Source organism: Pempheris klunzingeri, chromosome 13 (assembly GCF_042242105.1).
Source record: "Pempheris klunzingeri isolate RE-2024b chromosome 13, fPemKlu1.hap1, whole genome shotgun sequence".
NCBI classification, from domain to species: domain Eukaryota; kingdom Metazoa; phylum Chordata; class Actinopteri; order Acropomatiformes; family Pempheridae; genus Pempheris; species Pempheris klunzingeri.
This window is the reverse complement of record NC_092024.1, coordinates 13,841,115-13,865,087: the sequence shown is the minus strand read 5'-3', so window position 1 is coordinate 13,865,087 and position 23,973 is coordinate 13,841,115. Positions and strand designations below refer to the sequence as shown.

Here is a 23,973-nt window from a genome sequence, read left to right as displayed (position 1 = left end):
CCACGACTCTGTCCAAGAACACCTTAAAACCAGACGTCTGAGTCCGGGTCTCTGTCACCCTGCACCTACCTTACCTGTGAGCTGAACAAACTGCTTCTGAGCCCGACTGAACTCTCCGGCTAAATTCTTGGGCTGTCAAAACAAGGATCGGGTCTAACAATATCAAATCAACAATATAAGTTTAAGTTGTTTGTCGCTGCCGGGCCTCTACTCATTCTGTTCTCCCAGATGTGAAGACTGTGTGACTATGCTGCAATATTTCATTGCTCTATGTTTTAATTAAGTGAACACATTTGTTAAAGAAAGTGCACCAAACAGCCCCAATGTGAGATGAAATAATAAAGGGATTAAAAGGTAGATTTTCAAACAGTTTTCTACCAGAGGGCCATTATCACATCGGTTGATATTGTCCTTTTTAGTTGTTAATTACAGTTAAATTACATTTCCACAAACTAGTTGCCACAATTTATGGGGTCTATGCCCTGAGGCATCCACCATTTCTTTGGATGAAAGACTGCAAGCTGAAACAATAACATCAAACTTTAAAAGCAATCTGTATACATCAGGAATACTAAACTAATGATAGTAATGCCATCCATCCATCCATTTTCAACCGCTTATCCGGGGTCGGGTCGCGGGGGCAGCAGTTTTAGCAGAGATGCCCAAACTTCCCGGGCCCCAGACACCTCCTCCAGCTCATCCGGTGGGACCCCGAGGCGTTCCCAGGCCAGCCGAGAGACATAGTCCCTCCAGCGTGTCCTGGGTCTTCCCCGGGGCCTCCTTCCGGTGGGACATGCCCGGAAAACCTCCCCAGGGAGGCGTCCAGGAGGCATCCGAAACAGATGCCCGAGCCACCTCAGCTGGCTCCTCTCGATGTGGAGGAGCAGCGGCTCTACTCCGAGCCCCTCCCGGATGGTCGAACTCCTCACCCTATCTCTAAGGGTGAGTCCGGCCACCCTGCGGAGGAAACTCATTTCGGCCGCTTGTATCCGAGATCTTGTTCTTTCGGTCATGACCCAAAGTTCATGACCATAGGTGAGGGTAGGAACGTAGATCGACCGGTAAATCGAGAGCTTTGCCTTTTGGCTCAGCTCCCTCTTCACCACGACGGACCGATACAGCGACCGCATTACTGCAGACGCTGCACCGATCCGCCTGTCGATCTCACGCTCCATCCTTCCCCCACTCGTGAACAAGACCCCGAGATACTTGAACTCCTCCACCTGAGGCAAGGACTCTCCACCGACCCGGAGATGGCAAACCACCTTTTTCCGGTCGAGAACCATGGCCTCGGACTTGGAGGTGCTGATTCTCATCCCAGCCGTTTCGCACTCGGCTGCAAACCGCCCCAGTGCACACTGGAGGTCCCGGCCTGACGAAGCCAACATGACAACATCATCCGCAAAAAGCAGAGATGCTATCATGCGGTCCCCAAACCGGACCCCCTCCGGCCCCTGGCTGCGCCTAGAAATTCTGTCCATAAAAATAATGAACAGAACCGGTGACAAAGGGCAGCCCTGCCGGAGTCCAACATGCACCGGGAACAGGTCTGACTTACTGCCGGCAATGCGAACCAGACTCCTACTCCGGTCGTACAGGGACCGGACAGCCCTTAGCAAAGGGCCCCGGACCCCATACTCCCGAAGCACCCCCCACAAGATGCCACGAGGGACACGGTCGAATGCCTTCTCCAAGTCCACAAAGCACATGTGGACAGGTTGGGCAAACTCCCATGAACCCTCGAGCACCCGATGGAGAGTGTGGAGCTGGTCCAGTGTTCCGCGACCAGGACGGAACCCGCATTGTTCCTCCTGAATCCGAGGTTCGACTATCGGCCGTATCCTCCTCTCCAGTACCCTGGAATAAACTTTCCCGGGGAGGCTGAGGAGTGTGATCCCCCTATAGTTGGAACACATCCTCCGGTCCCCCTTCTTAAAAAGAGGGACCACCACCCCGGTCTGCCACTCCAGAGGCACTGTCCCCGACCGCCAGGCGATGTTACAGAGACGTGTCAACCAAGACAGTCCCTGTACATCCAGAGACTTGAGGTATTCAGGGCGGATCTCGTCCACCCCTGGTGCCTTGCCACCGAGGAGCTTTCTGACCACCTCGGCGACTTCGGCTTGGGTGATGAACGAGTCCACTTCTGAATCCCCAGCCTCTGCCTCCTCAATGGAAGACCTGGCGGTGGGATTGAGGAGATCCTCGAAGTATTCCTTCCACCGCCCGACGACATCCCCAGTCGAGGTCAACAGCTCCCCACCCTCACTGTAAACAGTGTTGGTGGGGTACTGCTTCCCCCTCCTGAGGCGCCGGACGGTTTGCCAGAATTTCCTCGAGGCCGACCGGTAGTCCTCCTCCATGGCCTCCCCGAACTCCTCCCAGGCCCGAGTTTTTGCCTCCACAACCGCCCGGGCTGCAGCACGCTTGGCCTGCCGGTACCTGTCAGCTGCCTCAGGAGTCCCACGAGCCAATAAGGCCCGGTAGGACTCCTTCTTCAGCTTGACGGCATCCCTTACTTCCAGTGTCCACCACCGGGTTCGGGGATTGCCGCCACGACAGGCACCAGAGACCTTACGGCCACAGCTCCGAGCGGCCGCGCCGACAATGGAGGTGGAGAACATGGTCCACTCGGACTCAATATCTCCAACCTCCCCCGGGATCTGTGAGAAGCTCTCCCGGAGGTGGGAGTTGAAAACCGTAGCGACAGCGGGTTCCGCCAGACGTTCCCAACAGACCCTCACGATACGCTTGGGCCTGCCGAGTCTCTCCGGCTTCCTCCCCTGCCAGCGGATCCAACTCACCACCAGGTGGTGATCAGTTGACAGCTCAGCCCCTCTCTTCACCCGAGTGTCCAGAACACACGGACGGAGGTCAGATGACACGACAACGAAGTCGATCATCGACCTCCGGCCTAGGACGTCCTGGTGCCACGTGCACCGATGGACGCCCTTGTGCTCGAACATGGTGTTCGTTATGGACAGTCTGTGACTAGCACAGAAGTCCAACAACAGAACACCACTCGGGTTCAGATCGGGGAGGCCGTTCCTCCCAATCACGCCTCTCCAGGTCTCACTGTCGCTGCCCACGTGGGCGTTGAAGTCCCCCAGTAGAACAATGGAGTCCCCAGTCGGCGCACCATCCAGCACCCCTCCCAGGGACTCCAAGAAGGCCGGGTACTCTGCACTGCTGTTCGGCCCATAGGCCGAGACCACAGTGAGAGACCTGTCCCCGACCCGAAGGCGCAGGGACGCGACCCTCTCGTTCACCGGGGTAAACTCCAACACATGGCGGCTGAGCTGTGGGGCTATAAGCAAGCCCACACCAGCCCGCCGCCGCACACCGCGGGCAACACCAGAGAAATGGAGAGTCCAGCCCCTCTCGAGGAGCTGGGTTCCAGAGCCCAAGCTGTGAGTGGAGGTGAGCCCGACTATATCTAGCCGGTACCTCTCAACCTCCCGCACAAGCTCCGGCTCCTTCCCCCCCAGCGAGGTGACATTCCATGTCCCTACAGCTAGAGGCTGTCTCCGAGGCCCAGGTCGTCGGGGCACTCCGCCTCGACCGCCACCCGTGCCACATAGCACCCGACCCCTACGGCTCCCTCTGCGGGTGGTGGGCCCACAGGAGGTCGGACCCACGTCATCTATTCGGGCTGGGCCCGGCCGGGCCCCGTGGGCAAAGGCCCGGCCACCAGGCGCTCGCATGCGAGCCCCAGCCCCGGGCCTGGCTCCAGGGGGGGGCCCCGGCTGCGCCATACCGGACGACGTCACGGTCCTTCGTTGTCTTCATGATAGTAATGATCATTTGAAAATATGTTTTTAAAGTCATAAGAAAATTAATATTCTTTTTTTTTAAACAAACTGAGAACATTTCATAATGTACCTCATTGTGTTCGTATTTCAGGCAGTGGAATTACACAGACCCAACAGATGATTTTAAACATAATGATTTAGGTGTATTTAGAATTTTCCAAACAGCTCTTAAGTTGCCACCAAACTTGGTACGAATATTAATAATAACAGTCACTTACACAATTCGGAAAGTAAAGGTCTTTATATTCCTTTCCACATTTACTTTATTAGAAAGTGTTACATACATGTCTGCCAACATCTGTCCACTGCATCCCAACACTGATTTAATATAAACTGAGGTGAAAAATAACCTAACATATTCCTCAAGAAGTTTGTAGTAAGGAAATGTTCTTCAGTCACATTTCACACAACTGTAAAGGCCTTGCAATACACTACTGACCATTTCTAACAATCTGAAAATCTGTACATTTATTTTGAGAACTACAGTATATACATTTTGTGATCATGAGTTAACATAACAGGTGTTATCTGAATGTTTTTATAACAGATGTCTAAAAAGCAGCCCACTTGGATCTCATGTGCACTGTTTAAACTTGATTTCATCTCAACACTAATATCTTTAATGTTTCAGTTTGGCAACTTTAAAAAACGACAAAGAAAGCATAATACTATCAATCTGGAAAAAAGAAAAAAAAGCTGGTATACAGCTTGTGAAAATACAAAGCAAGTTGCCATAGCCATGTTAAGAAGGTGCTCAGTTAAACTAACTTCCAAGAAGCAGTTTGCTGTTGTTGGTGTCTGATGGGAAGAGGTCAGGAAGGGTGGTGGTGCACACAGGTCTCCCCAGGACCACCACAGGTCTGAGGTACTGAAGCTGCTTAATGGCCAGGTCCCCACACCCAGCCAGGGCTTTGTCCAAGATGGACTTCAAGTTTTGGACTGACGTGAAGTCTCCAGTCATAGCATGGGGCTTCAGCATTGGGGAATGAGTGCGTCGACTGCGGGTGTGAGAGATTCCCAGCTGGTTGTTCTCCTTAACGGAACAACTGCGCCTGAAAGAGTCTCGCCGTTTGACCGGCACAGCGTTTTTGTCATTTGGGGTTGTCTCTTGTATGAACCTCAGGAATGAGGACTCGAAGCCCATTGGCTTATACGTGCCAATGTCAAAAGGGCGAGGAGAAGGGCTGCGAGGCTGAGTGTCTTTCAAGTTTGAAGGCTGTTCAGACAGTTCGTTTTTACGTTTAAGTGGCTGGCGAACAGGAGTGGGCAACTGAACTGACCCATTAAAGATTTTAGTTCCATCCTTGGTGCTCGACACGTCTTGGAAGCCCTCCTCAGTAGTAAAGCGCAGTGAGCAGGGTGGTGAGAGGTCAACAGTGACAGGGCGAAGAAGAGGTTTGATTTTATCCAGGCTTAGTCTCTCATCCTGTTTCTGACTGTTGGCTGTTGCTGCAGTTGAGTCCTCAGTGTGCCCACCGGTGCTTGCTTCACCATAAAGCACCTCATCTGCACCAACAAGGACACCATTTCTTTCAACAGGTGGCGGCTCCTCCCCATCTTCCTCTGGGAATCCCAGTGGATCATGATTATCCTCATTCTGTGGGTCTGCCTTGATGGAGTGTAAGCTCATGGGTGCAGGCTGCCCCCCTGGGTTTTCTGCCTCTGCCTGATACTCCATTTTGTGAACCCCATTGGGGGTACACGCTCCCGCGACTGTTGGTCTGGCCGACTTCCTCTGAATCAGTTCCTCAAGCTGCTCTGCATTAAAAACAAGCTTTTCTTCATTCTTAACCAGATCTTCTCTACGCAGGCGGTGAACCTTTAGGTAGTGACGGTGCAAGCTCTGCATGTATGTGACGACAGAATCGCAGTCCTGCACCATGCATGGGTAGGCCACACGCAGGCATCGATCTTGGCACATCTGCAGTGCTTCTTCATGAGATCTGAAGACAAAACAGCTGTAAGAGTTTCTTCTCTTTTTTTTCCCTAACATCACTTTCTTCTCCACATTACCCTCCTCACCCGCTTCCTCTGACTGGGCAGCCACTTCAGGCTCAGGACTCGCCCTCTCAGACTGTGTGGTGGTTGAACCTGGTTCTTCTTTCTGAGGACTCTGTGGTGCGACAATAAGCTTCTTTTGACATCCAGTAATTGACTTTTTGTGAGTGCTCTGCAGACGTACCACCAGGGAATCGTAGTACTCAAAGTGACTATAAAGCGTGTGTTTTTTAAGTGCATCATCATGGCTAAAGACTCTTGTACAGCCTTCATACTTGCACCTTATTGGCTCTGGTGGTTGTGAGTGATAATCACGAGTGTGACGTACTAGGCTGCTTTTAAGATGGTAGGAGGCGCTACAGTTGGCAAAGTGACATTTGTATTGAGGCTGAGGTTCATCCAAGTTTGGAAGGGGCCTTTTCTTGGTGGGCTCTTTTCTGACTTCTGGACTGTGGTGCGCATCGAAGTCTTTTTCCAACAAGAGTTGAGAGCGGTTGTAATGATGCACCAACTGTAGGTGGCGTACAAGGCCTCCCTGGGTGGAAAAAGCTGCATCACAGTTTTTTGCTACACAATGAAAGGGCTTACTGAATTTATCCAATATATAACAGAGATTGCTTTTTGCTACCAAACGTCTAGTTGTTCTGACCTGTTGTGTGGTCCTATCCTCACTTTCTCCCTTCTGCTCATTGTCTTCCTCTCTACTCTCTGCTTCCTCATCCTCTCCTTCCTCTTCTGATAGAGAATGATTGTCAAACTTTTGTCCATTTTCACTCATCACGGTGGAGTTTTTTTTCTTGAGCTGGCGTTGCAACTTGGGGATCTCTTTCTTGGTCACTTTTACACCGTGGTTCGTCAAATGCTGAGATGTATTCTTTGAAAGGTCTTGGTTTCCTTCATACCGTACAGCTGCACAGCTTATTTTGTCCACCAAAGACTCACTCAGGTTATGTGCCTGAACATAGTGCGCCCTCAACACATGCTTTTGTCTGTGACTCTTGGAGCAAAGGTGACACATGTAGGGCTTGAAAGCTGTAGTTTTCAAAGAAGTCAACCTTTTGGCCTGTTCAACAGTGCGGCCATGTTTGGTGTTATAGTGTCGCAATAAGCTGTAACTCTGAGCAGTCCTAAAGCCACAACCTTTCATCTCGCAGAGATACGGTTTAGCGGTTGCTAATGATTCAACATTTCCTTGTTGATCAGCTGCTGATGCTTCTTCAGTTTTGACTTGAACCTTTTCATCAGACAGATGTGGAGGTCTCTTCTGAAGCAATACAACTGGAGGCTTCGCCATGATCGCCTGATGAAGAGATGTTTGTGATGAATTGGACTCTGGGCTGGAGTGAGGGGGCTCACTTGGCACACTGTGAGGCGATGAAGAATTCAGGTCCAGTTTGCTGAGCCCGATGAGAATTTCTTTAAGAGCATCATTTTTTGTTTGAAGGCTTGAAGAGTTCGCTTCACTGTTTTTGGGAGTGGATGCTTTTCTTTCTTTGCAAGAATCAGCAGGTTGAAGTGGAGTTGAGAGCTTGTTTTTTCCCTTTTCCTCACAGTCTGGCTCACTTTCAGTCTTTATCCCTTTGGACTTAGAGCCCCGCTCTTTGTCATGTTTGTGTTCTTTGTTCTCCAGTTTAAGGTGTTCTTGGTGGGCACATTTCAGATGTCTCTGAACATCTCTGGCTCTGGAGAAGGTCATGCCACATTTCTCAAAACCACACGTGAACTTACTTCCATCAAAACACACAGCCACCAAGGTCATGGTTGCTTTGGACTCCTTGCTGTCAGATGCTTGCAAAGAAGAGGCACAACTTTCTGAGGAAGAGTTTTGGACATTTCCATTTACAATCTCCTCTGTGTCAACTGACTTATTAAGGTCGACTGTATCCTCTGAAACTGTCTTATAAAGTTTCCGCTTCGCCTTCCTCTGGGCCTCAAATTCTTCCTCAGAGAAAGTGATGTTGTGTGTGGATAAATGCTTTATGAATTCCTTTTTGGATAAATAGTATTTTTTACATTCAGCGCTAGAGCAGGTAAATGCTGCATCTCTGAAGTGCTGCGCTTCATGGTGATAGATTTGTCCCAAGTCAGAGTAAGTGACATAACAGCCTTTGAGCTCACACTGGTAGTTGAGGTGATAGCCGTGGGTATGCTTGTGCGTGACAAGTTCATTGGAAGTGCCAAACTGAGCGCCACAACCTATAACCACACATGCGTAAGGCTGATCACCATAGTGAATTCTTCGATGTTTGCGGTGATGGTAAGCGGAGACCAAATGGCGTCTACAAAAAACACACTTCTCCCTCTTGTCTCTCATCTGATGGAAATGCTTCACATTCTCATCACCTTTATGCTCTGACTTTAAATGGACGTATAAGTACTTGGAATGTTTAAAAGTCCGAGTACAACCGGTTCCTGGACACGGATACTCATCCCGGTTCTGCAGACTGAAGTGCTGTTCAATGTAATCAAATGTCACATGTTCATCATCGTCCAAATGCTTCTCTTTCACAGTTTTGGCTTGCTGCACGATGTGGTGCAGCACATCCGGATCATGTGTGGATTTGTAATACAGCATTAAAGAAGGGTCAATGGTGATCTCACCCGGTTCAATATCATCATCTTCGTCCATCTGTTGCTGCACATCCTCTTTCTTTATGTTGGAAAGCTGTGTTTCACTCTGAATGTGTTTTTTCATGTGAGGTACGAGTTCTTTTCTGCTCTTAAACTTTTCCAAGCACAGAGGGCAGGGGTGGCAGTTCTCCTCTTCATGTCTTTTGGAGTGGTGAATGATTTGGGTGTCAGTGACTGACCTCTTACAAATCTGACAGGAGAACTTGTGTTTCTTTGTCTCCGATCCTCCTTGGCTTTCTGGTGGGTTAGAGAACTGATTTTTATCCTGCTGCTCGTGACCATCAAGACTTCCATTAACCCTCTTTTGATGATCAGATTCTACCTTCACTGTGATTCCTTCTGGCTCAGGTTGTTTACCCTTCTCTTGTTTGTCTATCGCCTCCTCCTCTTCTCCTTCCGACTCTGGTATCAACCCTAGAAGTGAGATGCAGTGATACTTCAAGGTTTTCCAGTCCCAGAATTCAGGGTCAAAAGGCCAGTATGCTTTCAGTGCTAGTAGCAACTCGCAGCGTAACGAGTTGGGAATAACTTCGTTTTCCTGGTCATACTTTTGGTCTGGGCGTAAGTAAAGCTCCTCAAGGCACCCAAAGACCTCCTGGCTGGGGCCAAGCAGGAACTCTGTGAGTAGGCAGGCACGCAACACTTCAAGGTCGCCTGGAAGAAGGCAGGACACTGTTTTACAGACTGAGATCCTGGTTTCTGAGTCATCCTGCTTTGGAAGTTGAAGGGCTTTGACACAAAGTTCCACTGAGGCAGGTACCCCCATTTCCTCCGCCTGAAAAGAGAGGGACATATTAGCATTAATAATGTCACACTTAAAAAAAAAAATCTTTTACCCTATACCATTTAAACCAGACACTGTTTTTACATTCATCTCATTATAAAATAATGTAGGTAAAATGTCACTGCGATTCAAAATGCAAAATTACTGAATATTTCAAAACTGATGATTTTACTTTCTCAGCTTTGGAGCCAGAGTAGTGGATTTACCATATTCAAGACAAACTCCACGCTTGAGTTTGGAAGGTGAAAAAGTAGCTGTACCGTAGCTCAATTTGGGTTGAATATACTAAACGTCAACTATCATAGCTCAGTGTCACCACTACATCAGACCACACCCAGCTGCACAGGTTGTGGAAGAAGCATGTTGTCACCACGAGGTGGCAGGGCAAGGCACCGCATTAGATGGTGTGTTTGAACACTGCACAGATGAACCCACAGTCGCAATTTCTGCAAGATTAGTTGTCATTTGATGTGCAGTTTGAGGGTAGCCACGACGCCTGAGTAACTGCCTTACATTTGTGGCATGTCGGAAATTTTAGTTGGCTATATTGAAGTTTGAGAAGTTCCACAGTTTGATTACCCTCAAGGCTGCTGTCAAAATATCCGTTACGAACGGTAGCTTGTTTCAATATAATTGGTCTAGTACTTTACATAATGTGCTGTGATATAAAGCTGAACCTCACTGCAGATCAGACAGAACATATTGTCTGTATCTTCCAGCCATCTGCTCCATATTATTCTTTTTTTCCTAGTAACTCTGCCTTTCTCCCTTTCTGTAAATATTATTGAAGATGCAATTGTATTTGAATTGCCAAAGGACAAAACCAACTGGAGGTACTTTGGGCAGTACTCTGATAGCCCAGGAAGTATCAGGGCAGAGTTTGCGGTGCTGAACGTTGTGTAAATCTTAATTTACACACTGATATTTCTTGTCATGTGTACTGACTTTCAAAACAAAGTTATATGCACTTTCACATCTGCTGGCCAGTCTAAAGAGCAGATTGTGTATTTTAACTATGTATTCATGTTATTATGTCTCCTTTTTCATTAGTTGCACAACACAGTGACTCTGTTATTGCGTAAAAAAATTGTTGTTCAATGGCAAACTAATTGCCTAATTTTAATGGTTCCTCAGATGTGGAGGAAACACAAACAAGAAATACTTGCTAAGAAAGCTTTAAGTTCTTGTGGCTCCTTCATACCCAAAACTAACCATAGACAATGCACAAACTCAAATACAGCATAAAAATGAATGAATATGGCTGCTGGGCTCACCTCTGTCTGAATGACACGGACTAGGTAAAGCAAATGGCAGACCGTTTTGGCAATGGCACCAAGCTGAAGGCATCGTTCCAGAAGAGACGCCAATGAGGGGTCAATCCTCCTCTGAAGTTTACTCCACAACAGAGTCAACTCCCTTTAGATAAAAAAGAAAAGTCAGTCATTTTTTTCTCCATCTTAAAAATATACCCACACTTCACTGACTCTCTGGTGATCACAACAACAAAAGAAAACAATCAATCTGGAAATGTGCAGGCATTTGACCATAATCATGAATATATTATGCACATTACATGCAGTCCACCTGACCCTGTGGTCTCAAACATGACTGCTCACCAGGAGCAGTATAGGCTCTGCTGCTGAAGCTGCTGTGTCAGGAAAGTTGTGCACAAGATGAAGGCTGTGTTCTCCTCCCCCTCAGTCTCCAAATTACATGTGATCTCCAGTACGTCCTTGCAGTCAAGTCTTGATATCTGTTCAGGGAGTAAAAACAATGTTGACTGCTTAAAAAACAAAAAGACAGACAACACATCTCCAGGCATTATCTTGTTTCTAATTTGGAAATGGAAACATTTCACTCTTCTGGCCTCTCAAACCGAGTGAGCAATTACACTAAATCGAATATGCCAACTACATATGCACCCATATGATGTCAGATTAGTGTCAAAACTTCCACCATTAAGTGAATCAGGTATTCAGTGTTTTTGCTGTCTGTCAAACTTTATATTAACAAGATTCCAATTAGTTCCAAACAGTGGAGGTACACACACATTAAAACTGGGAAATAGAAAACACCTGTACTGAATTGGTATTGGGAGAGAGAAAAGTTGCATCTGTGCATTGATACATTGAACCCCCATTTCAAATTGCTCCAAAAGAAAATTAGTGACTCAAAAAGAGTCTTCAACACAGACTCAAGACACACCAGTGACCAAGCATTTTAGAACACATATCCTGTAGCTGTGATATCCTCAGTCTGATCACAGTGAGGCACCTTCACACACTTGTCACAAAGGACAAAACTGATCTCTGATATAATTTATGTGAATAAATCTTAAATATAAAAAGGCACATTTTGCAAATCTAGAGTTTTTGATTAGGAAGTGGTGCATAACTCATGGCAAAATACATTACAGATGACAGTGGCCCAATTATTCCAACATTATTCCCATCTCTCCCAAAATGATTAAAATACAGTACAAGTGTTCCAGATAAGACTTGGGAACATCAGAGGATCATTTCGCCGGTGTTATGTACACGTTCCTCTTTGAGATAGACATTTGAGATAGAATTAACTCTTTATAATTAAATATATTTGTCCATTATATGCATCATATTAAGTAGCTAAAACTACTTGGACATAAAAGGTTTTGAATGTTCAATTTGAATCTGCAGCAAGCACTTTTCTTCATTAATCACTCTGTGCTCATTATAGCTTTCCATCCCTCTTTTACACCCAGGTCTCAACAAAAACCAAACAGCGTGTGTGAGCAAGGCAGAGCAAAGTTATTGAACAGGAAGATCCATGGGTGTTTCATCAGAGAAAGGCGTGCTATAAAATTGCGCACAAAAAAAATGTGATGAATGGTGTGGATTTGGCTACACAGACGTAATGGTGTTACTCTAGAGTGGGGTGTATATGGAAAATTTTAAACTGGACAAGCAACATTTTCAACCTACAGCATACCAAGAAAACGTGGGAATGTAGACAGATGGCAATACAGAGTCAGTGCTTAACAATGAGGAAAAATGTCAGAGACAATAAACGTGCTCCTGCTGTACAACTTTCAATACAAACAAAAACAAAATACGCACATCATTACCAGACTCACTGTCCTTACGATCAGAAACTCAAGTGATGGAAAGACATGACTATTCTGTGCCTCAACCTAAGGGCACGGTGCCTTTTCAAACTGTTGAAAAAGATGGATTTAAGTTAACAGTGAAAAGAATGACGTCACTGCATGTTTTACTGAATCCCTGACGAGTGAAGCCTTCAAACTGAATGCAAGAAAGCTCAATTTGCATGTGAATTTGGGGCTCTATTTTTGGAGATGGTACAGATAAATCTATCTATGAATAGATACTTTTATATTTATTATAAAAACATTTGACTTTCAAATATGGCACATTTTTTATTCATCACTTTAATGATATCAATTTTATATTACCAGGAGGAGAATTGCTGTTCCTGTGTGTGTGTGTCTGTATGCTGGCATTAGAGGCTGTATAATCTCAAATACTTTTCATTGAGCTTCTACTCTTTTAAAGAAGTTAAATCCCTGCCTATCATGATTATCTCAGTGACTCAGACAGACAGAATTTGCATTCAACTCCCTATTCACAAAAACAAAGTGTTGTATTACCTCCATGATGGCTTCTTCATTGGGAAGCAGGTGGCAAAGCAGCGAGACGTATGTTTGACGAAAGGTAACCTGGTTGGAGATGAAGCTGCATTCAGTGCAAGCTTTGGCCAGCACCACTGCCTTGGCCACTTCGCCCATCTTCTCCAGGTGCTTCACCCGCATCTCCATGAAGCCCTCGCCCTCCAAGCTGATGTATGCATCAACTGGCGACAGAATTGAGAGAAGGTCTGATTAGAAAACTACCACTACAAGGCTTATGTGACAACAAGCACAAACACTTAAAGTCTGTGCTGTTGTGTCCGCATGAAATAAGAGTTAACTAGATCCCAACCTTCCTCTTGGTTGGTGGGCTGGCCGGTGAGGAGAGAAGTAAGGACAGGGTTGCTCCACGCTCCTCCCTCTCCTGTGATCTGCAGGAGAGCTTGGAGGTCTGTGCTGCCATACTGTAACAAGGTATCATGGGCAATCTGCAATAAACACACAAGAAATGTTACATCTAAAGACAATCTATTTTTTGCTACATAGAGACAACAGTGGTGCTTCGCCTCTAAAGTCATGTGATAATGTTGTGAAATGATCAGCTTCACAAATAAGGTACTTAAAAAAATCATTAGCTGACATCACTACATAACTGACTTTAAATTTGTTGGCCCAATTCAGCAATTGATCTACTTTACACAAAGATCACTGCTGTGCATGTCAGGTAATGAAACATGATCAGAGCTCAGCTCAAGCTGCCCAGTTTTTAATTGCTTTCCTCATGTTGTCAACTCTGCTGACAGACATTTTACATATTTTATCTTATTTGAAATCACATCAAACAATGCAATTCTTGTTAAGAATCCAGACAAATATAACTATAGCTATGTTTCACTGGGCACAATCTCACAACAAAGAAAATAACAGTATTTTTGTAAACCAATTTTAAACTGTATGTCAGTCTGGTATAGAGCTCCTGTGATTCTTCATAGTGTATCACAGTTTCATTCAACATGGACATAGTGAACCAATGTTACAGGATGTACTGCAAACCCTTCAATGCAAATCAGGCACGCGAAGACGTGAAGCCTATAGCCACACAACCCCCGTGAGAATTAAATGCAAATGAAAAAAGAGAAAAGTTTCAAGTTTACTTGGCTAATCTTAGATCCATAAACCCTTTGAAATAGACTATTTCAAGCATTTATTCATCTATCTGTCATTTTGAGATACACAACTGACAACCAATGATGAGTTGGACATTATAAACACTGGTGTTTTGACTCAACATTGGACAAACTGGTACAAAAAAAAACCTTCCATCTACATCAGGTTGGTGCATTTTTTTCCTTCTACACAAGCTTCCTATCAGAAAGCTTTTGATAACACCCACTGAAGCACAAATACAATTTCTAAATTCTTCCTCACACACAGAACAGATATTTTTCTCTGGGACTTCAATCTGCAACCCATCAGCAAACAGTGAATAAGGTCTTCTACCTGAACAGAGTGGTGGAACTGAACCCAGGCTTCATATGGGATTTCATTCTCAGGCACTGACAGCAACAGTTCAAAACAGCTCCTGCAAGAAATAAAAGCAAAACTTACAATGATTTCTGTTAATTAATTCCAGATATTTATATTCTTAAAAGCTTAAAAAAGGAAGAAAAAAATAGAAAACAGGCTTGGAAAGTACAAAGTCTGCACAAATTAAGAAATCCTTAATTTCTGATGGTACAACAAAAGTATTCTCTAGCACTGCATTGAAGTTTACAAAGATACAGCTTTACATATTCATAGATTAAACATGTCATAAAGGCTTGTTTGAAAAAAGAATGAACAGTGGTGGTGACATGTTTTTGAGGTGGCATCTCATATACTTTCACACATCTGCCAGTAGTTAAATTTATCTATTACAAGGTAACTATTAAAAGATTCTTCATGTGAGCGTTCTTCTTCAGCTGAAACCCATGAAACAGCCCTCATCCTTCATGCAAAAACATCTGCAGATAGAGGGTGTGTGACTGGAGCCATAGAATGTGGGCCTGACCATTAACATTATGAATCTCTAACCAACCTAACTTAAGCCGTGTCAGTAAATGTTTAGTAAATTCCTTCAGACAGGCTGTCATTTGTAGCACGTACCCTTTAATGCATCTTAGAGTACCACTAGAATCACGTCTAATCCAAAGTAACAACCAATCACTGTCAGTCACTGTGTGCTTGTGTCTTTTGTGTGGGTTCAATGCTGACAGAGTTAGAGGAGCTGAAATCATTATCATTCATATTAATTCTTAATATTGTTTCTTGGTTATTTGCTACATACAAGTGATGAGAGACAGACTATTTTTACCTCGATTTTCTATTTTAGCAAACAAATACCTAAAATAGTTGATTGATTTGTGGTGATATCGCGCAGCCCTAGTGTGGATTTACTATACAGTATGTTTTGATGTGAAATTCAACTTGAAACCTTCATGGGAATACCCTCACTAAGCCAGGCGACATTTGGTTTAGTTGTGTTTTTGATGAAATTCAAGCCTGGAAAACAACCATAAAGCAGTAAGTGAGCACGACCTCATACTTGAAGTATAAGCAAACCACAAGTAGGGGTTTAGAGCACAAAGTATTAGCATCATCAACATAATATCTCCAGCCACCCATAAAATGTCAAAGGTTTCCATTTCTTGACTCTTCACAGACGTCTCTTACAATCAGTCACCCCCATAATCACAATCTTACTCATCCACATCACAATCCTGCTGCTGTCTGTTTACCCAAATGTTACAGATAGAAAATAAGGAATGATTTTGCAAGAGCATGGCATATTTTTGTCTGAAATCTATTCTGAATTTAAATTTGGTGGATAGTTTGGGAGACACGTTACATTTTATGAACAGCTGACCTGTTTTGGAAATTTAAAAATCAAGTGAAAAGACAAATGACAATCCAGCTAGCTGTGCATTCATCCAGTCAGGTTTATGAAGGGTGCTGAATTGAGGACTTTTCCACATGGATATTTTTCTAAAAGGGAGATTTTGCCTGTCAAACAAAAAGAAGCCCCTTGTTTTACAAAATATTCAAAATAATCATTTTCATTCAAATCCATGCGTGAACACCCATGACACTCAAAACAAGCAGACTGTGGCGATAAATTCTATATCAATGACTCGTCAAATACCAGATGGGAACACTTTGAATATACTTTCAATGAAATGATCTAAAACCTTAGTTTCGAGCAGAATTTAAACTATGACTCTTAAGTGGTGCAGTACTTCTGGGTCAAGCTGCAAACCAAACATAAACAGACAGTAATCCGCCATTGGTGATGTTTCAGGGCGTCCTCATTACACAAAACAACAATTGGTATCAACAAATTGAGGCGATAATGCCACTGTTTCCCAAACGCTTGGGAAGTCCACAAGAAGTGACGTTCTGAGATATCTCAGTTTTAGTGACCTAAATCGCTGTTTGCATGTGGACGAGAGGACAAAATGCTGACAAGGCCAAAGGCTAGAGGCGTAGTGCTGTTTGTTTAAGTACTGAAGCGCACCTATGACATGCATGCATATGAGCATGTGCCCAGTTATTGTGGCTGTTTGGGGGGTTATATAACCACTGTTCCTACGGGGGAAAGTTTATATACATTAGTCAACTATAACTGACCTCACACTCAAATAATAGACTCACCTAATGAAGACTTTCATCATGCTGAGAGTATCATGCAGCAGTCAGCCAAACATCAAGCTAAGACAAATCATGGATGTAGTAGTCCAAGGGTAGAGGTCTGCTGATTCCTCCACATTTAAATGGTTACACACAACTGGGTGAGAAGCCCTCTTTTTCCAGCCTCATCTTTATCTCTGCCCGTCTCTCCTGCCTCGTCTCTATCATGTCCCTCACATCCCACTGCTCTCTCTGGACGTGTCCTCTTCTGTCTCCCATTCTTTCCCTGTGGGATGGTTGGCCTGTCTCATTCCCTCATTTTACTCTCATGTGGTAGAGTAACACCTGAATCAGTAGCCAGAGGGTGAATTTCATAGCCATAGATAATCTTTATATAGAAGCCAAGCTGTTAGCTAGCCTGAAGTGGGTGAGGGGATGGTTTTAAGTAGGTTTTTCTCATCATTTATCTATATCATTGTAAACTACATTCATCTTTTTAGCTGTTCCGAGTTATCAAAAGACTTTTTGTTGCCTTTTCGTCTTTGCTAGATAAAGCCAACTAGCTATATACTTGAGAAAAAAAAAATCATTTGATTTACTGTGCTGCTCAAAGGCTACCAGCAGCTGTTAGTAAATATCAAGGTGGGATGTTTCCACGCATGAAAATCAATGCATGAGCTGACACTGTAAACCAGTCAAAACACCTTAGATATCAATAATAACTTCGATCATTCCATTTCATTTTTATTGGCTCTCTTGCATGACATTCAGTGATGGCTGGATCTTCAAGTGCTTAAAAGAAGGATTAATGAATTTCAAACTGATTATGCAAACTGTTAATATTCTATTTCCAAACTTCATTGTTCCATTGTGCTCCAGCAGCATCACATCTATGTGTAAGACATGCATTAGGCAAACTAGAAATTCTGGGCTTGTATTGACAAGCTATTAAGGCTCTAATAAATAATTAACGCTGACAGTTTCACCTTAAGTCCATATTATGACCAATAAAAGTGCTCCACAACACAAACTACTCACAAAGCTAGTCTCTTCAAAACAAGGGCCACTCTGTCGGACTCCGCAGTGAGGTGGGATCGGGCTGCTGCAAAACAGTTTATGGACAGACAGTAGACCTCCAGAAGAGGCAGACCATGCTCCATGGAGTTCCTGCTCCCAGCATAGTGCATCAGTGCCTACAAATACACACAGACATAACAAAATATAAACAATGAAGAAAAGCAATTATGAGCTGTAAATACTTTCAAAAACAGCAATTAGAGGAGGAGATCAGATGAGAGCGACACTTGTCAGGATGAACAGGGGTTTCCCACATGAGGGAGATGGAGTCTATACCTGATTGATCCCAGCTGACACACCGTCTGGTGTGAGATGCACCTGATTGGGCCTGAAGGGACTTGTACAGCATATGACAACCCTGAACCCTCAACAGTGAGCCAACATGCTCTAAAAAAAACGATTTAGGGGAGGGACAACCGAGTGATACCTTTTTACTTTTTCATACTTTTGGTTTTAATATTTCACAAGAGGATGCTTTCAGGGAGACATGTTTCTATAATGGATGCAAGACTGGTTCCCATTATTCATTCAACAAAATTAACATTAAAATGTATTGTACTGACTGAAATTAAAGAATAATGTTACACAAAGAAAAAATACAGGTACAGAAAACAGTCCTACTCTCTTACTCATCCTTTACCTTCAACGGACAGGACAATGATGTTTGCAGTTAATATTGTCTTAACTGTCAACTGACATAGAGGAATCACCATTAGTGTGTCTAAACCAGTGTGACACCTGCTATGTACCCACACACATTAAATCATCATCACTATCAACATCCCAGGAGTCCTATTTGCCTGCCAGAAGGAAACTTGTTGGATGGAGATCGTGTCTACAGAGGCACCAAATTAATTCCCCCCAGTCTAAATATACAGTACCCTCTCAAAGGAAGCCAAGAATACAGTCTCAACCCAGAAGACCAGTATCAGTGTACTAATTACATCCAGAATACTTCCGACTTGAACAGAAAACAACACAAAATGTTGTTTAATATCAATCCAAAAAACATTCAGTTTACTCACATTTTCCAAGTCAGTAAAATTGAAACCCACAAAAGACAAACTTTGTATTAATTTGGAAATGAGGAATGATTACAGACATAACTAGCACTTTGAATGAACAGATATGCATCTGAGTGATGCTTGTAGACAAACTTTTTAAAAACCTGAGCGCATCCTTTGACAGCAGCCACTATGCAAACACAGATCAACTATCAGCGTCAGCTGGTTATCAAAATATTCATCCCTAAAATCATCTTTGGCCAGTAATAAAGTTTCACTGAAGATGAAAATGAAGGTGATAGCTGGTTTGGGATTTTTAGGTACTGTAGAAGGTGGAAACCAAGGTAGTTTCCCATTTTTTGGTTTCTGAATACAAACACAGTAAATTACAAATATATGATGTTGTGCATGAGGACAATTCAAATAAGATGAGACTGTTGATGAGGGAAAAATTACAACATGGCAGAGTTACAACGTTGCCGTTTCATTTTAACATGACAACACAAGGGCTTGGCTGCACAGGTTTTTCCACTACGACAAAAGCTACAGAACACTAAATGTGATGGAAGCAACTTCTTTAAATGACAAAAAAAAGCTATTTCGCAGAGGCTACACGCCCCATGATAAAAACAAAAAATGACACAGTGCGATGCCGCCCCGCCCCACACACATGCAATTATACATGATATGTAAACTATAGCTATGTCATGTGCATGCAAACATCTGTTAGGTTTCCTGTTTTACCGGGATTTTCATCAGATATGGCGAGTTGTATCGATGCAAGGCAGGCGAGCTTAGTGACAACTTGGAGCAGCAAACAGGCAACATATCACTCATCTGCCGATGTAACGCTACATTTTCAAAAGCCCGATGATGATAAATTAAATTGTTTGACCGTGGAAGTATATGCATGTGTGGATAGGAGCAGCAATACACACTGTGCAATCGCTCCCTGGTTGCACACCAACCGTAAACTTGGCCGGGTAGCTAGCAGGCCAGCAGCCGTCGTAGATTAGCTACCTTGCGGGCTGCGAGAAAAACAATCCCGGTTGAGCTAACGCTAAGCTAACGGTAGCTTCCATGTTTGCATGTACACATTACCTGACAGAAGTTGTCGCAGTACTCCGTGGAGGATGCTACTGATATTTCTTGTTGCCTGAGTACGTCTTCAAAGGCTCTCAGTGTGGCGAGCAGGGTTTCCATTGCAACCAGAGTGTCCTCAGCCGTGTCCAGGGCCCAGTCGCTCCATTCGTGCTCTGGTTCGACATTATTCTCCGCCATCTTCGCTCTCCGCCACGGCGCGTATGCAGTACAGTCTGACGCCGCCTTCATGTGCTGTCGGAATATTTATATGTGTCAGCTGAACTTCACCCTAACCCGAGAACAGAGTGAGACAGAGGGCGTAGAAATACACACATGTAATGCTAGGTTTGAAAGTATTGTTAGAGCCAATCAGCTAAAACGACAGGTACAATACACTTTTATTACAGGTTGCATTTTGTCATTTCTATACAGCCTGTTTATTATTTCTGATCAAACACTTCCACTAGCACTGGCAACTTACGAGGAGCGCCAGAAGGTAACATATCACGTAGGTTGACAACTTGCCTGATAAAATAACACTGAACATATTAATGCTGGTTATTTTTATACATTAATCAAATTTGTGTAGCTTCTGATACTTTATTCCCTTCATATGTACGTAATTATATACGAAGTGGGGAGTTTCAGTAGAGAAACACAAACTTATGCAAATGTTTCTTTTTGTTTGAATTATTAATGCTACTATTCATATTGTCATGATTATTGTATGACATTTTTCTTTTCTTCTGTTTTAGCCAAATAAAGGTGCTTGGCGCCCTCTAGAGGTAAGCACGTATGGCTTAATGTTTTTCTGACCCGGAAATAAAAGTGATCCCTGTCGGCCACACGTGTGAGAGGTAAGCAGCGCTGAAATTTATTTACTAATGGTTGTTTTAGAGGCAGATCTGCTACATCACACATTGTATTGGGCTGAGGATTTCAGCTGGGCACACATTTTACCCCACAAGACCTGATTCGGTGGCTCAAAATATCAAGTATGGCTATAAGGAGGTTTTTTGTTTACTCGACAGTCAAGTGAGAAAGGACTCTCCAAATTTTGTCAGTATAAGCTGTGCTGTATTGATTAACCCCACAGAGACCTGACACTCTTGTTTCATCCAGTCCTGTAGGATCCACCATGGGAAAGTCTAAACAAAAAGGAAACCACAAGAGTGACAAGAAGAAGCACATTGCAAAGACATGGAAGACAAAGCGCAGGACCAAAGACCTGGACCAGATCCACTCAGACATGAAGCCTGAGACAGCTGCCAAGATGCTGCATCAGGAGGTGGACTACGATGTGACTGGATGTGCACAACACTACTGTTTACACTGCGCGTGAGTTTTTTTTTTCTTCTGTGTGTTAATGGGCCAGATAAACAAATATTAATCTTAATTTTAAAAAAAAACTTAATTTACATAGCAACAATGGAGGGAAATAAGAAGGCAAAAGGAGCTGCATGTGAGGAAGTGTAGAACAAGTAAAATAAATGTACAGAAACAATGCAACAATAAAACAGAATAGAACCTGTTGGACCCGATCCTTGTTTTGACAGCCCAAGAATTTAGCTGGAGAGTTTAATCAGGTCACAGGTGTAAGGTATGTGCAGCGCTGGGCTCGTGACAGAGCTCTCTGAGGAGCAGCTCAGTCAGAGGAGCCCCAAACTCAGTTAAATGTCTGGTTTTAAGGTGTTCTTGGACAGAGTCGTGGTCGTGGGGGTTCGTGCGTCACAAGTAGCACGACCCTGAAGTGATGCTTATAATATTCTAACAGTTGTGGATGTTGTTTGCGTAGGCGTGTATCTATAGTCATAACTTTAGAATATGTTCTGTACAACACAAGCACTTTTGGTTCCGGCTCATCAGGTTAGAGTGAGTGTTGTGTGTTGTTTTTGTTCTGGACGTTCTCAAGACAAGAGGAGAGAGACACTGCTCTTGTGCAGGTCAAAAACATTTTATGGTGATATTAAAGTTCTAATTTAACATTAGAAGAACATTTTGTTGTAATAATAAGGTTTCTAATTAACACACCATTAAAGCAATCAAGTCAATCAAGCAAGTCAAGCCAAGAGAATTAATTTGTATAATTATAGGTTTTAATAAGTGACTGAAACATGATCTTGACTTCAAATACTGCTGCTTCAAAACTAAAAAGTACCTTTTCCATCATTATTTTGCTAATTCACCAATCACTGATAATAAGTGTGTGACTAGCTGTGTTCTGATGTGTCTTATCCCTAGACTGAAACAACCTGATAAAATAAAGGTAATAATGAAACGGTTGTGTTGCAGTTATCTTTTATGACTCTTCATGTCTTGCAGGAGATATTTTGTGGATATGAGATCCATGAAAGAGCACTTCAAAAGTAAAGTGCACAAAAAACGGTAGGGCACCATATTTCACCTTTGTTTTGTGTTATTCACTCACATTTCTTAATTACCCAAATCCCATCATAGTAAAATGACTCGTCTGTCCCCTATGACTCGTACAGTATCCCTGCGAGGTTCAGAGCTCACCTCCTCTCTCTCCATCCAGGTTGAAACTGCTCAGAGAGGAGCCCTACACCCAGGCGGAGGCAGACAGAGCAGCAGGAATGGGCTCGTACATCCCTCCAAAGACTGTTGAAGTGAAGACGCAGCCTGTGGAGGAGGACATGGACTGATAAACTCAATAACACAGGCATCAGCACAGTGGATAATGCTTCTTCCTTATTCCTTACCGTCACAAATGCATCGTTAAATGTTTTTTTTGTGACACACAAAGGCCTTAACTTATACTGGATAATGTAATGCAACATGTAAATACTGAGTACATGTAGAAGTGTGTGGAATAATAAACTGTCGATACACTTGTTCTTGTGAAGTACTGAATACTTCCACTTTTATCCAGTCTGATCATAAAGCTGGCTTGTCATTTCTTTTTCACGTCATTAACATGGATTGAGGAAACTGGACATATTAGTGGTGATCGAGAGGTTTTGTAACAAGGTGAATGGTTAGCTCCTCAGGCTCTAAAAATCTTTTAAATTAAATAATCTAAGAAGAAAGAAACATTTTAACTGAACTGGAAATGACTCCTGTCCACACTATGTGCATAACCTGACAGGAGGGGTCACCCACAGCCTTGTCTTAATGACTGCCCAAGTTTCCTCTCGAAAAAGAATGAAAACATCCTTTTAAAAAGTGCATAGGTAAAAAAATTAAGTTGTTGTGACTACAAGGTTATAACACAGTCCCATTGTTCTGTGCAGCAGAGACGATGCCTTTACTGCTACTGGCAAACACGAAGTTACAAAACACTCTATGACAGTCCCCCTTGGCAGAGAAACCTATGATTGAAGCTTGTTAGCAGACATTCCTGGGCTGACCAAGCCAACTCTGCCCCTTTACATGTGGCTACAGTGCTAGCACCCCTTCCGTCAAGTTAGACAGAAGGTAAACACATTTCCGGTCTGAACTTTCAAAATAAAGCACTCTAAGGGTGAAACGTCTAGCTTAATTTAAATTAGCCACAGTCAAAAGTACTTGAGTAAGATGACATTATTTTTGACTGTTAAACACAAGCAGGTTGATTCTCCAAAGGTTCTTTTGAGACCCTATGACCCTTTTGAGATTTAATGCTATCGTTACACAGGGTTTTAATCCAGTATTTCCACATAAAATAGCAGATTTAACGAATGTTCTATGACAAATATACATCCACTCTGCTTGGCCTAGAAAGTGATCCACTTTCAGTCATGTCCCTTCATTCTCCAGCATCAGGCAGGTGTATTAAGGTCCATCAGTGACCCACTCAGTGATCAGAGGTGTCCTACGCACACCTGGTTTTACCTGACTGAGTCTGCAGGCCAACAAAGTACAAAGGGACCGCTTTCATTCGGCCAATCGGGGAGCTGCTTTCTCCCAGCCTATCAGAGAGCTCCTTTCTGATTGCCCCCCAGGGGGCTGCTTTCATTCGGCCAATCACCACTCTAATAACATGTGCTCTACCAGGTGAGCTATCTGTTCATGAGGAAGGTCACACAGGTCCATCCATCATATTGGTGATACCTCATCCAGAGTAGCTGTCATCTCTACGCCCCTTTTGGGGAAAACTATTCTTTTCCCACACACACACTAACAGCATTCACACTTCTGTTTCTTTAATAACGCTATCACAAACACATGCTGTGGAGTTGGATGCACCACGATTTAATCCTGCTTCCTTCTATTGGCATTCTTTAGTGTTTTGCATTCAAGTCTATGAACGGTGTCCTTAGTTTTCTGCCACAAACAGGCGTCAGCTGGACTTCC

General features: G+C 43.7%; 2 protein-coding genes across 2 annotated transcripts; one reads left to right on the top strand and one right to left on the bottom strand.

Moving 5' to 3' along the window:
- Window positions 1–4,055: 4,055 nt before the first annotated feature.
- rlf (RLF zinc finger) lies at window positions 4,056–19,930 on the bottom strand. The gene is made up of 8 exons (XM_070842007.1): window positions 19,699–19,930; window positions 17,555–17,709; window positions 14,351–14,432; window positions 13,203–13,338; window positions 12,872–13,074; window positions 10,842–10,978; window positions 10,500–10,641; window positions 4,056–9,216 (listed from the first exon to the last, which is right to left on the bottom strand). Exons 1-8 carry the CDS (start codon window positions 19,927–19,929, stop codon window positions 4,576–4,578), a joined length of 5,727 nt encoding a protein of 1,908 aa, XP_070698108.1. The 5' UTR covers window position 19,930; the 3' UTR covers window positions 4,056–4,575.
- A 505-nt stretch (window positions 19,931–20,435) lies between these two features.
- On the top strand, window positions 20,436–22,532 carry znf593 (zinc finger protein 593). The gene is made up of 4 exons (XM_070842008.1): window positions 20,436–20,537; window positions 20,803–21,018; window positions 22,003–22,065; window positions 22,217–22,532. The coding sequence occupies exons 2-4, from the start codon at window positions 20,819–20,821 to the stop codon at window positions 22,341–22,343; spliced, it is 390 nt and encodes a 129-aa protein (XP_070698109.1). The 5' UTR covers window positions 20,436–20,537; window positions 20,803–20,818; the 3' UTR covers window positions 22,344–22,532.
- The last annotated feature ends 1,441 nt before the right edge of the window (window positions 22,533–23,973 follow it).

What these genes read in the sequence shown, in the direction of transcription:
- znf593 (XM_070842008.1), top strand. Translation starts at nt 20,819, where the DNA reads ATGGGAAAGTCTAAACAAAAAGGAAACCACAAGAGTGACAAGAAGAAG. An exon ending in CACTACTGTTTACACTGCGC is followed by an intron (nt 21,019 to 22,002) that starts GTGAGTTTTTTT and finishes CATGTCTTGCAG; the next exon opens with GAGATATTTTGTGGATATGA. An exon ending in AGTAAAGTGCACAAAAAACG is followed by an intron (nt 22,066 to 22,216) that starts GTAGGGCACCAT and finishes CTCTCCATCCAG; the next exon opens with GTTGAAACTGCTCAGAGAGG.
- rlf (XM_070842007.1), bottom strand. Translation starts at nt 19,929, where the DNA reads ATGAAGGCGGCGTCAGACTGTACTGCATACGCGCCGTGGCGGAGAGCG. An exon ending in ACTGCGACAACTTCTGTCAG is followed by an intron (nt 17,710 to 19,698) that starts GTAATGTGTACA and finishes GTGTATTTGTAG; the next exon opens with GCACTGATGCACTATGCTGG. An exon ending in AGTTCCACCACTCTGTTCAG is followed by an intron (nt 13,339 to 14,350) that starts GTAGAAGACCTT and finishes TGTTTATTGCAG; the next exon opens with ATTGCCCATGATACCTTGTT.